At 36.2% G+C, this 13,631-nt stretch overlaps 1 protein-coding gene across 1 annotated transcript in view; it reads left to right on the top strand.

Annotated features, from left to right (window-relative positions):
• Positions 1 to 12,764, top strand: part of CCDC171 (coiled-coil domain containing 171) — a 158,146-nt gene extending 145,382 nt beyond the window's left edge. Inside the window, 2 exon segments of the mRNA XM_082336783.1 lie at positions 12,536 to 12,572; positions 12,575 to 12,764. Coding sequence (XP_082192909.1) covers positions 12,536 to 12,572; positions 12,575 to 12,762 — 225 coding nt within the window. The 3' untranslated portion in view covers positions 12,763 to 12,764.
• Positions 12,765 to 13,631: the final 867 nt, after the last annotated feature.

Consider the following 13,631-nt stretch of genomic DNA (forward strand, 5'->3'; position numbering starts at 1 on the left):
GGCTTTATAGAAGAAAAGGAATATTCTCTACAAAGGCAGACAAATTCACTTCTTTCCAGACTCAAGGACTTTTACTCAGGCCAGAAGGTGCTTCCTCCTCCCTTTTGAAGAAGTTATTTCAAGAAAGAGAGCTGGGAAGCTTCTATTATTCCCTGCTAAACTGTAGGTTAAACAAAAAAGGGAACGTCTGTTTGTTCTGACACTCTGAATTTGCTGAGAAATTTTTGGAGGGGATTAAAGCATAGCTGTGCCTGAATGAGTCTAGCTCAGATACTTAAATGGCGAAGGAATCCATGCAATCCAGACTGTCATCTTCCTGACATTTTCTTGATATTTTAAATTTAGATCCTATAAGGTATACTGTTGTGAATAATTATTTTCTTATTCTGACACCTGTTTGGTTTTGTGTGTCAAGCTAAGTATGTAAAGCACTGTTTACAAGGAGAAAATTCAGTGCTGATCTTCAGCTTTGATAAATAGTGCAAGGTGTATAGATGCTACCTGTGAGTTGCAATTCAATTGATTGGGATGATACGCGGAAGGATTTTTGTTGTCTTTTGTGGTGTTTCTTGTTTACTTTGTACCACTAGCTCACTGCCCAGTTCGCAGAGAAAAAAGGCAAGAGAATAAGACCTAGGGCAGTGTTACCAGGAGTCTGCCTCTTTCTCAGGCAGCCTCAGAAATGCATATATGTGCAGCATTGCCCCACTTATAATGTAGTGTGGATAATGCTACACGTGCCCATTAAAAAAAAAAAAAAAGAAAAAAGAAATTTGTGCTGACATTTAACTGGACTGGTCCTGGAGAGTCTCTTTAAGCATAAAACTACATTTAAAATAGTGGGGAAGTAAGTATTCCCCTCAAAAGATGTACTTTAAGTGTTTGTAAAGCACAATCTCATGTTTAGAGTTTTATGTTTCCCTCTGGATGGCAAGGAGATGACTGACGTCCCACCACCAGAGAATTCAGTGCCAGCTGGCAGGCAAACTTTCCTCCACAGGAGACAACTGTCTGTGATGCAGTATCTCCTCTTAGTCTCTGCTTCTGTTGCACTGACTGGAAGGAAGGTCATGGGAGCACGAGGCTGGGTATCATCTCCACCCTTGGTCCCACAGCAGATTTCTCAGCTGTCAGACCTCACCTCGCTAGTCCAAGTGGAGGAGGAGTGGATCCTCCACAGGCCAAAGCGAGATAATGAGAGCGATAAAGAAGGGTAGCTCTAAACCATAGCAGCCTCCTTTACTTTGTGCCTTTCTGGAATTTATAAAATCGAGTTGTTTTTCTGTTGGTTTGCTCATGGTCTTTTCCCCTGCCTTCTCCTATAATTGTGCATGTTTGCATCCATTTTAACTGGGAAAAAGAAAACAAGCCTTTGCATTCCTTTCTGTGACATTTTTGCAGTAGAGTAACATGTTTTTATAGAAATACATTTGTTTACCTACTTCCATTGCCTGATTGCTTGCATTCTGTACTTTAAGCATAAACGTTAATGAGGGAAATGAAAAAAAAAAAAAAAAACAACAACCCAACTTTAAAATATATTAGAGAGTATGACTTGCAGAGATAAAAAGACAGGAAATTCAGAGTTAGGGCATGAAGCATAACACTGTTCTTAACTCACAATTTAATTCCTGTAATGTTAACATGATTTAAGGGCATACAGTCAGCAAGTTACATCTTAATGTTTATTTTTATTGGGTTTTACATATTTAAGTCACACTGCTTAATATTTACCCAACATTTATTTATTTATTTATTTATTTATTTGTTGTTGTTGTTTTTAAATTACGTATAAAAACTTTTTGTGGAAGTTTGTGAAACCCACATAATCTAGTGAAGGCACAGTTTTTCCAGTTGATCATAGTAAGGACCTGTTCTCTCCAGAGACTGGGCTCCCTGAAGCAGTTTGGCCTGTTGAATAGATTAGTACTTGAACAAATTTTGAAAATGTGAAATGAGTACACAGTAGGGTAAAGAACTTCGTTGTTGCCTAAAAGGATGTTATCATGATAATAATCTTGATTTTTCAAATAACTTCTCTTCAGTTTGTGTAACGGTTCAGTTAAAGAGAGAGATTTAGAAACAAATGTGCTTCTTAAACTATATCTTTCTCATTTTAGAAGAATTTGGGGGTTTTGTTGACTTGTTTCAGAAATGCTACCTTTTGGAAAGGAAGGACCTTCTTTTTGTTAAGCAATCAATTGACTTTTTTTTTTTTTAATGGAAGGTAGGGTACCTTTAAAATGCACGGTAAGTAATAAAATTTCCTAAAAATATAGGCAAGAATAGTGTGGTTAATCACCACCAGAGTTTCCCTGCTACATGTGATGATATTAGGAAAGCAAAGTGACATTATGATGATGCAATGATTCCATTTCATCCTTTTCAGATGGTGTAACTGCTTCAATTCCTACAGCTTTATAGAGAGGGACCCATGGAACCTTTAAAGCCACATTGCTTTAAGATACCACACTTTTGGATCTGGCCTTCAACTGAATTGGCCCATAAACCAATAGTTCACCCAGTAAATGTCACCATAAAGCTAGCATTGCAATACTTGCCTGTCTTAAATTTGTATGTTCACTAATATTTTGAAAGCCTTTTGTCCTACCTAAGTATTGCAGGTAATTTGACAAAGAAAGCCCTTGGAGGCCAGAGCCACAATAATGAAATAATACACTAAGTTTTCAGCTTTTGTTGTGTACTGAGGGTTTCATTTGATCACAAAAGTATCAGCTCATATGGTGGTTATACACTTATGGTCAGGGACCTGTTAGTCTCTCAGACTCTGTGACATCGAGTTTTCTTTCACAGGGTCTAGTAAATGCATTGCACTCTTTTGGGAGCCTGACCATATACTGTAACTTAACTAGGACTTTGCAAATCTTCCTGACACTTAAAGTCATCCAGTTTCATTTTAATTTGTGCATGTCAAAACATCCTATTGCGTTAGGAATTTTCAGTTTCATTTAATAACTTACTGAAGTTTACTACACTATAAATAAGAGATTTTTTTTAGAAGAGCATAATCTGATTGGGAACTTTGAATAGAGGAATTTAACATATCATTCTGCAATGTACAAGGCACACCAAATTACTGAAACATCCCTGTCTAAAATGATTTTTTAAAGTTGTGTTCCAGCTTTCTTGTTTTACAAATCAAAAAGCTGAATAAACCTCTCTCCAAGTCTCCTTCTATGTTCTTAATGACTCTTCTGATAAAAATTTTACATGCCTAACGAAAGTTTGAAGTGTTGTATGTGGTCATGGTGGGTTCTGGTGTGTTTTGTTGTTGTTGTTGTTGGCTTAACTCTTCTATGCTTTGAGAACACACATTTGCCATATATATACGAAAGGATGAAATTCCATTAGCATTTTTTTAATGTTGATTCACATAAAATATGATTGGTATGCAGGAAATAGTAGTTCCATTTGCCTAGTGGACTCACTCAAACTGCATGTTCAGCCTCACAGAAAGTGATGATCTAGTACCTGAGCTAAGAGCTTAGAGGCTGATTGTACTCAGGAATCTAATAAGTATAAAAAGTTCTGTTTAAGTAATTATTAGATTTTTTTATTTAATTTCAGTCTGAAGTATAACTGTATATATAAATTTTGCCAAAACCAATAGAGACAGTAAACCTAGCTCACCCACACTCAAGTTGTTTATAACTGATAAGCTTGATTCTTTGCCAGTTAGCGTAATTTGGATCTTGCATTTACAAAAGACCTACATGTTAGCCATCAACTGAAATTGAGCCTAAAATATTTTTTTTAGGCTATTCAGATATCAACTGATATTTTACAAGTAATACTGCCGGAAAGCCAACTGTTTTCCCTGTTATAAAACTACGCTTTAGGACTCTATTGAATATACACTGCTTCAGATATTGCATGCAATTTGCAGGAGAAGGAGTAATTCTCTCCTGAAGTTACTTCAACTAGGTTTTACTGGGGATGAATGAACATTAAAGTGCTTGGTTTGGATAAGCAATCAAAAGTTTGAAAACTGTCCCAGACCTACAGGGAGCCAAATGTACCTTTTCCCAGTGAATCTTTCTCTAAGCTAGTTTATGGGGGAGGGGGACGAAGCCCTTATCAGAATTTTGGCTGGGAGGTAGCAGGCTACACATCTGCAGTGGGTGATCCAGAAAATGTACACTGCATTGGCTAGTGCTAAAAGGGTGGCACCCTTTGTCCTCCTAATACATTGATGATTTTAATAATAAACATTCATTTTGAGAAAATGAAGCTGACAGTAGTAGTAGTTCACTTCTAAGCATGTGGTATAAGTCAGTCATATTTTGCTCTATCACTAGAGGACCTTTTAACAGGCTACTCAGTTTAATACAGTTATTTAGATGAATTGAGATTTAGATTAGCCTGTAGCCTAATGCAAATGCAGATGTTCTTACTCAGCATGCAAGTGTTTGTCTGTATTTTGGATAACTGATTACAATCAGTCTGTTTTTCAAATAGGTGCAGATAGGTTGCATGAACTGTGTGTGTATCCAGTTTATGATCCTAATTCTGTTGTCTCCTAAGAGCTAACGTAATTCCGCTGTTTGTTAGGGGCTGCTAAAAGCAATCAGTTCGTGAGATCAGCATTTCCCTTCTAACTTCAGGCTTATGGACAACACCGGAGTATATTCTCACAACCAAGTGGACTGAAATAACTTTTTGCTTACCTGAAGGTTTTTGGAGAGATCTGCAATAATATTCTCCACTAAGAGGCCTTGCGTGTCCCTGGCATTTCATTTTAAGTCTGAGTAATACCATTTTCTTGCTTGAAATCTGAGTGAGACGGTCGCTACATTTTTTTCATTGCTGCAAAACTCCCCATTTTTGCATCAGCAACCTCTGCCAGAGGTGTGCAAGTTCCAAGTCGTTATAACTTGCCTCTTTTCACCACCTTTCATAAAGATAAGTTGGTTCTATGTCCTTGCCATAAATTCCTGTCAAGAGATGTGTCTGCTTTACACCTCAATCAATATATTTCCTTTTTGTTTTCCTTCCTTCATGCTTATGGCTTCTCTTGAGCTTCCACTTTCTACAAACTGGATGCCTGCTTCTCTTTATGAAAATCAGATTTCTTGTGTGAAAAAAATGCCCTTTCAATGGTTTTTAAGAGAGGACTTCAAGGGGACTTGTCCCTGTAGATATTCTGGGAGAGCAAATACGTTACATAACCTATCCGAACTTACTGTAGTTTTGCAAACATCAGAATCTGAAAGGGCTTCGTGGATAGTCTTTTGAGTCTTGCCTTGCTGGACTTCTGGTAGTTGAAACCCATATGGCCACCAGAAGGCATTCGCTACAGCAACTCTCCTAATTCCTCTGTCCAGACACCAGTGCTCATCCAGACTGTTCCACCCTTGGTTAATAGTGTGCCTCTTCAGCAAAGAGTGCTTGAACATCATCAGTACTTATTTCGTATTGGATTTTTAAGGGCCTTTTCTGACCTACTCCAGATATTTAATACAAATATACTTGTGAGAAGTAGTGAGCAAACTGGAGTATTCTCAAAGCACCTGTCTGCAAAGTAACAGCGAGTTCCATGTTTGTTCTCGTTTTTATATAAGCTACCAGGAGAATCCTAAAATGTTGATTTCCAGTTTTTTAAAAGTTCATTTGTTTTGTTAGCTACATAGATTTATATTTCTGAATATTATTCCTCAAAAATATTGCATATTTGGCAGAAATCCATAGCAAAAATTAATCTTCTGAATGCCTAAAGATTTTTTAATGCAAGAAAGCTGAATCATAAAGACACTTTCATTGTTCCTAGACCTTTCTCCTTTATGTTGTTAAATGTTACTATTAGAAATAATTACTTTTTCCCTCTTTCCCACTTGTGTCTATATTGCTGATACAGTATATCTTTATTAATTATAAAGTGATTGAAGTATTTTACTGAATCAGTGTAATTTCTTTTTTGCCAAAATGTTTGTGATGATTAGCTCTAGGATTCTTCATTAAAATTTGTCTTTGGTAAAAGATAGATTAATGCACCACTGGCAAAGGTCTGCTGTTCTTGTCCTGTTTAGTAGCAGAATGCCTAAATTGTAGTCGCACCAGTTCAGAGCAAACAGACAAAAAGGAAGGTAGCTAAGCATTTTGCTGTGCGTGAGCAGTTAGAGGGCAAGCAGACACCATGCACCTTGACCACCTATTATGAAGCTTTTTGCTGCAATGTCAAGTGAAAGCGAGTTAATTGGGTGAAGCTGTAGAGCATGTTAGGGGCATGGTAAAGGGTTGCTGTCTGACAGCTGAATGTCAGCAGAAGCTAGTGAAGTGTGGCTGAGAGACAGAGACCTGTCACAAAGTTCATGTGGACTATAGCACAGTTAGGGAGATGAAATGTGGTTCTGTCTCACTTTCTCCCTCATTGCATTCAAGCACCTTAAGATTTCACACTGTATATGTCAACCCTTGTTCTCTAAGCTGTTTTCTCCTAACACTTCTGCATTCAAATGATTGGACAGAAGATGCTAATGTTTGGCAAAATGAATGTAAATACACTTTTTTCCTTTTTCTGCTAGAGCGGCAGTATATATGCAACTCAGACGAAACTTTGAAGGCTTACGTCAGACAGTCACACTGTCTGGGAATTCAGCTGATGACTGAATACATTTCTCAAGAGAATATGAAGTTTGACACTTTAACTAGTTGGATAGGGACTGTTTTCCCACTAGCACTGGCAGAAGAAAAGGCTAAGTGGGGAGGACTACTTCATGAGCCACTTGTGCCTCAGCATGGTGTCGTGAGTGTTTTAGTCTCTGGTTGTAGTCACCTTCTGCTCTTCTTGCTAGAAAGAAGCAAAGAGCCGAGAGGGAATCATGAGAGAGAGAAATACTGATTCGCGGCAGTGAGAAGCTGTGGGAAAACTCACATAGCAGGGAAGGCTTTCTTGGAAGCAAGAGGAACAGCAGTTAAAGATAGTGACACTTACACAATGACGCACAACATGGAGAGGTGTCACAACAGTTAAGTAAGAGTACAGGGTACCTTTAAATGTTGTTTGCAACATGCAGCACAAAATAAGCCAATAGCCATTTGGGATAGCTACTCAGATTAAAGATAAATAAATGAAAGTTCCTCTATTCTGGAGAAAGTGGAAAGACAGTAGTAGGCAGCATGGGCAAAAAGTACTAAAGAATTTGGAAGCTTGGATTGAAATCAATACAGACTGAGCATTTCACCATGAAAGCAGTGCACTGCATAGTTTGCCTAATGTTTTGGTATTATTAGTGTAGTGCAGAGAATTTGACCTGAAAATGGGAGAATTCCATGTGTATTCCAGTGAAGCATCTGGAAGAGAAACCTACTATATAGGCTGTCTGGTGGATTTTGGCCAAAATATTTAGAAATCATCAAAATTAGCAATGCAAAACCAAATTATTTGTCTTTAAGCCAACAAAACATTGAAGACAAGGTGTTCATCTGATGTGATAATCCATCCAATCCTGTCCATTCTTCAAACATACCAGGTTTAAGTATGTTTGAATAAAACAGGATTTTCTTTTAGAAAAACAAATACAATATTATGAAATCTTCTCTTATTCACTTTTAAAAGCACTAGAAAAGCAGAAAAAAAAAACACCTTCCAGATATTTCAGACTCATATGTTTGTTTAAAATCTCCTGAAAGTGGAAGAGGGAATTCTTTGGTAATGAAAAAAGCCATTAGTATTGCTGGCTAGCAGCACCCCAAGTGTGTTGTGTGTCTACCTTTCTGACTTAATATGTAATGAGTTGGCAGCCCATTGAATTATTCTCTGATAGCAAATTGTTTGCAGAATCCAGGCAGAAGTGCTGACAATTAAAATTTATACTGAATGTTACCGTTTTCCTACTTTGTGTCAGAGCACCAATTTAGTCCTACTGCCTCAGCATACAGAATTGCAAAATCACGGACACAGGAAGCAAACTTTCCAGTTTTGGCCAGCATACATTCCTGCTTTGAAAAAGTTTGTTAACTAGCACTGTATTGTACTGATGCCCACTAGTAATAGTTTCCATTTTAAGCACCAGTTTCTAGCATTTTCATCAGTCTAATGTTATTTATTTCACTGAGAGTAAGAAATGGCTTTTGGAGCTACTTTTAACAGCAAAAGAACAAGCAGCATACTGGAAGTCCATTGGCATTGTCTGGCAAAGGACAACTCAGTTTTGGAAACAGCAGTCTGAGAAGGAGGTCGTGACTGATCTGAAAATGTGCATCTTTATAGGGAAACAAGTTTTCCATGTAAATGCTGCAAAGTGGTTATTGAAGACGGTGGTTGTTTCTTTAACACTTACTGGAATTGCTGTTGCTACAGTGAAATGATGCAAGCTACAATGATAGTATAGGTGGGAGAAGCTGAAAAGAGCATTATTGGCCATTTGATTTGCCATCTACTGGTATTACTGTGTATATGTGTGTTCTAGAGTTGGGGTGAGAGGAATCAGTATCAGAAATCAATTGTGGAGAAATATATTGACTGTTTCCCACTTCCCCCCCCCCCCCCATTGTTCTCTGTGTCTGTGCTTACCTTACATTTCTTCCTGCTCTTGAGAGACTGTGCTACAGCCTTTTCAGAGATTTTAGGGGTTGACAGAATTCAGAAGAAACTACAGCTTGCTCCTCCCTCTGCACTTGTTTGCTGTCAGACATCTTCACTCACCTAAGTATCCTGTAATCTGGTGGTTTCCAGATCACACTTTGGCCTTGTAATTCAACAATTGTCTTTAGTTTACCTTGAGATCTAACACTGAATTTATTACTGCATCTGCATCATCACACAGGGAACCCCCATAACTGAGTCTTTGTATTATGTTGTAACTTCAGTATTATTCTTTCTACCCTTTTATTTCATCCCTTACTCAGTCTTTTCTGTCCTGATTCTAAGCAGTTTCGTTACTTTCTTACCTCAGTTGAAGCCATATATGCAAGCTTGTTATTCACAACCCAGAAGTCTTGAATCACAAAAACCTTACCACGTTTCATTATTCTGATTTTTTTATAATACAGAATGTTACATGTCATAAGAAAGTGGAAGGGAAGTTTGGGTGTTTTGAAATTGAATATTTGAAAGCAGTTTAATGTGACTAAAATTAGTGATGGGAAATCCCAAAATTGGAAGGAGTTATTGTTGTAACATAGAAATAGTAGAGGGCAAATGAAAAGTTGTAGTGTGGTATTATAGTGAACATTGTGGTCCAGTAAAATTATCCTTGTGTAGGCTTTGAAGGCTGAAACCATTCTGACCAATTTATGGCTTCAGCTCTGGTTATAGATTTTACTCCTGCAACTGAAAATAAACAATATACTTCTAACAGTGAATTTCTTTATGTAATTATTTGTTTGCACCACTGTCATAACATGTGCCTAGTCTTCTCATTCCAAGTGTCTAACTGTGCATATTATTCCACAAGTATTGATATATAAAAGGAAAATGGGCCGTCTTTGTTCACAACATGATGCTTTGGAGTAGGCTGACATTGCGATAAAAACATATATAAGGATATAATACATGATGGTATTACAATATTTCCTTACAATATCATACATAATAAAACAACACACTATAAATCAGTTTTAACTTTGGTAAAACAGCTCATGTATCATGAGACAACTTGTAAACTAGATCCTAAATGTGATCACAGGCTAGTCACAGAAGAAAAACTGTAGAGAAGAATTGTTTTAGAAATCTTCTTCCATGTTGAATACTAAAAAATTGCTTGAGTTAACTATAGTTTAGAAAGCGATTATTCCATAATATAGGCTAACCTTTCATATTTTGGTCTTTGGGAAAACATGTTTTATAAAGTTAGGCTATCAAACTTTGAAAAATGACCATAGGACATGACCAATTACTATATTGCATAAATATTTTGAAAGCATATTTTTGCTAGACGTATTGTGTCCTAAATATCTATTTACCTGATGAAGTGTAACAGTTTAGATGGAATCATTTACAGTTTACTGGGTAAATAAAAGTGCTATGCTAAAGATTTACCTGAACAGACACTTTATTTAAGATACATAATTCCTCTTTTAAAAATTACCTAAATGCGTATTTATATGATGGATTATCATCACAGCTCTGGCATAGTCATTTGAGTTTGTCAATTTAATACGTGTTTTAGAAAGGTGTATAAATACAATCATGTTGAAAGAGGTCTGTTGGGGAAATTATAACTGCCTTTAAAATTCCTGCGTACAGGTATGCAGGTTCAAACAATGAGTGTTATAACAGTTCTGAGTATTTTTTCTTCTAACCTATAGAATCCTATTTTCTTATTCATCATGAGTGTATATAATGATACTGGATCAAAACAGTTCTTATGAGTAACAGCCAAGATTTTTTTTTTTACATCAATCACATTGCTATTAGATCCGATTTCCCTTCTATTCAGTGAATAGTATGCTGTTCTTTGTAAGAAGTACAGCACAGGATCTGGATAACTAAAACAGAGCTTTTTTCGCCCAACAGTGAAGCTTTTACTGTAACATAGTCTATTGACTTGCTGCCAATCATTAAGTTTCATACATTTTTTTTGCAACTCTCAAAGGAAATCTGATTTCGTATCTCCTTACTGGGATTTTGATGCCATATTCTCCAAAAAACCCCTCACTACATCTAGAAAAAGAGTAATATGAGAGTGTAATTGTAGCATGTGATTTTTACTCATTGTGATATGCTGATTAATTGAGATGTTGAAAGCAGTACAAACTAGTATGTTTAAATTTATCTTCAGTATTTGTTATCCAGAGTGAAACCTGTTCATATCTTATATCTTAATGATTTCATTTTTTTACACACGGAAGTGTTTTAGAACATCACAAGTTATTTGCATATTTCAATATTGTCATAATATTTTTTAATGAATGACTTATTTTAGAGAGAATTTTGGCTATGTGGTCAGCTGATTGAAGTGTACAAATAACAGACTGTTAATTGATGTAATAGGTGGATGCCTTCACTGAGACCTCATTTCAGATGTGCTGATACAAATGCAATAAATCTTGTTTGTGCTTTGGCTTTTTAGTGGTTCCCGTTCTGCATAGTGTTGAGCTCAGAAGGACTGAAAAGCTAGAGTGCTACAGATCATACTCGCCAGTTCTGCTTGTTATCTCATCCTCATCACCACCATAGTTTAGAAAAACTACTTGAAGTAGTCATATAAAATTTGCTACTGTACGGGTTCTTAATAAAGGTCTAGCATAACCTAGCTGTTTACAGTAGCTGCAATATGGCTTGTGGTGAATCAGGAAATCAAAAGAGTCCATATCAAAGGGAACTGTTGAAGTAGGTGTTAGAGGCAACCATTGATTTTTCTCCAGCAACAGTAACAGAGGAAAGGGGAATCTTTCATGAATGTGTCTTTATACATACGATTGAGTCTGGTTTTGTTGAAATATGAATATACACACACCCTTCTGCCTCTCTCTGGATATCTATGAGTATGTATATTGGAGTCTGCAGCTCTGCATGCATTTTTGCTCTGTGTGTGTGTGTGTTTATATCTGCATGTATACTATTCCTGAAATGCCAAAGAGAGAGTGTTTAAAACCTCAAATATACCGTAGCAGTCTTTCAGTATCTTAACTTTTGTCTTTTCCATAATTACGCTTTGCATGTGAAGTTTTCACATATTTTATGACCTGATGAAATAATTGATTGTTATTTCTACAGCTATATAGTGCATTGGGTAAAATGGTAACATAGTCTATTGACTTGCTGCCAATCATTAAGTTGCCCTTGGTAAAGGGCAGAAGAGCACTATGGCATTGTGTTTTCTGAAGTTTGTTTATTATTATGGGGTTTTAAGGGAATACAGACTGTCTTTATTTAGCATTTAAAAAATTATTAGTACTGATATACTGATATTATCCATAATCTTTCAAAGTAGGATGCACAATGTTTTGGTGCTGGAAGTTATTTAATGTTGAATTTTAACTGGTCTAACCTTTGTAACTGTTTGACTGAGTGTCAAGACTCATTGAAATATGAATCATGTTCCCCATCAACATACATTCAGTGTATATTCTCTGGCCGTCTTCTAACAGGCTAGTATTTGAAGAGTATTAAGTGTTTGATTTCAACTGATGGTAAAATATATTTAAAAGTAAATGAATACCTTCTATGGTTAGCATGGCATATTTTTCTCAATAACAGCGACAGGGAGACTGTAGAATAAGTTTGTTTACTTGATTAAAAAAAGCTCACCTTAGAAATTATAATGAAGAGGGCTAAAAGTTTTCTGTTAGTATTTGTAGCACTTCAAATAAAGTAGGCTATTGTTTCCTAATGCTTACTAGTGCAGAATACTCTAGCTAATGTCCCTTGTTCCTGCTTGTTAAAGATTAATATATATGTTCAGGTACCATGTATTTTAAATAAGCGTTTGAAACAAGAAGCAAACAGTTGCAAATACTTCATATGCATACACTTGTGAAAGGCATAATTAAATTATTTTTCTTCCTTGTTTAACAGTAAATGTAGATTCTTTTTTGTTTTGTTTTTTATTATTACTTTATTTTACTCCAGGAATCAAGAAGGAGTTCAAACATCACCATGGCTTCAAGCTAGGAATTCAGCCTGACCAGAGTTGTATCCCAGATTTTTTGGCATTGCAAGCTGAACCTGACACATCCTACAGTTTTATGCACAATAGAGCCAGTTCTCAGTCTTCAGTCTATTCCTTCAGCCTGAATGTCACATCCAGTCCCAAAAGAACAATGGAAAATGGATTTTCAGATTCTTTGTATCAATAATCTTTTAGAAGGAAAAAATTGCATTAATGTAAAATGATGCAATTAAAGTGCAATTTTGTTGCTACCTTTGAATTGTAGTTCAGCGTATTTTTTTTTGACATTAATTTTACGTTTTTATGAAAATGTGTATTCATATGTTCACATTTCTGCGCTTCTCATTCTTTGCATACTGAAATAGTTATTTTTTTAACTTTTATTTATTGCAGTTGTTCATTTTTTATGTAGTATATTTTTAAATGTTAAAGAATGACACATTTTGGGTAATTTTCCTCGGTCTTAAAAAAAAAATCAATAAGCCATTTTAGTCTCTATCTATCAAAGTTGTTTCATACTTGTCTATTTTAAAGCAGGACTGCAATACTTTAATAGGATTGAGAGAGCTATTTGAAATGTATGCCAATGATTCCTGTCATTTCATGGCAGCCCTGCCATGGTTCACTGAGCCCCCTCTTTTCTCTTGTCAGCTCAACTGAAGACAAGCATTTAGTTGCAAACTTTAAGCAGGTTGTGCAAAACAGAAATGATGTGACTGCTTCTCTTCCTGCACAATAATGTCACTGCTGGTCAATGTGAGAAGGTCAGGTTGCTCCTTGTAAAGCTACATGATACCACTTGCCTATTTGAACAAGTTAAGTTAACTGCTGAATCTGGTCCCTGCAGGCGCTGAAAACTCACCCTTTTATCAAGTCTGCATTTCATAAGAAAGAAGAACAATTGTGTAGGGAGGATTTCTGATGATATGTTTATGTACTTTATAAGGACAGTTCCCAAACCAGTGTTGCAGGTAATATATTTAGTTTAAGCTGAAAGACTTTAAAGTAATGGCTGTTTTGACCTTCAAATAGACTCCTTTTTTGTTGTTGTTGGTA

This window comes from Platalea leucorodia (genome assembly GCF_965183815.1).
Source record: "Platalea leucorodia genome assembly, chromosome: Z".
In the NCBI taxonomy this organism is placed as follows: domain Eukaryota; kingdom Metazoa; phylum Chordata; class Aves; order Pelecaniformes; family Threskiornithidae; genus Platalea; species Platalea leucorodia.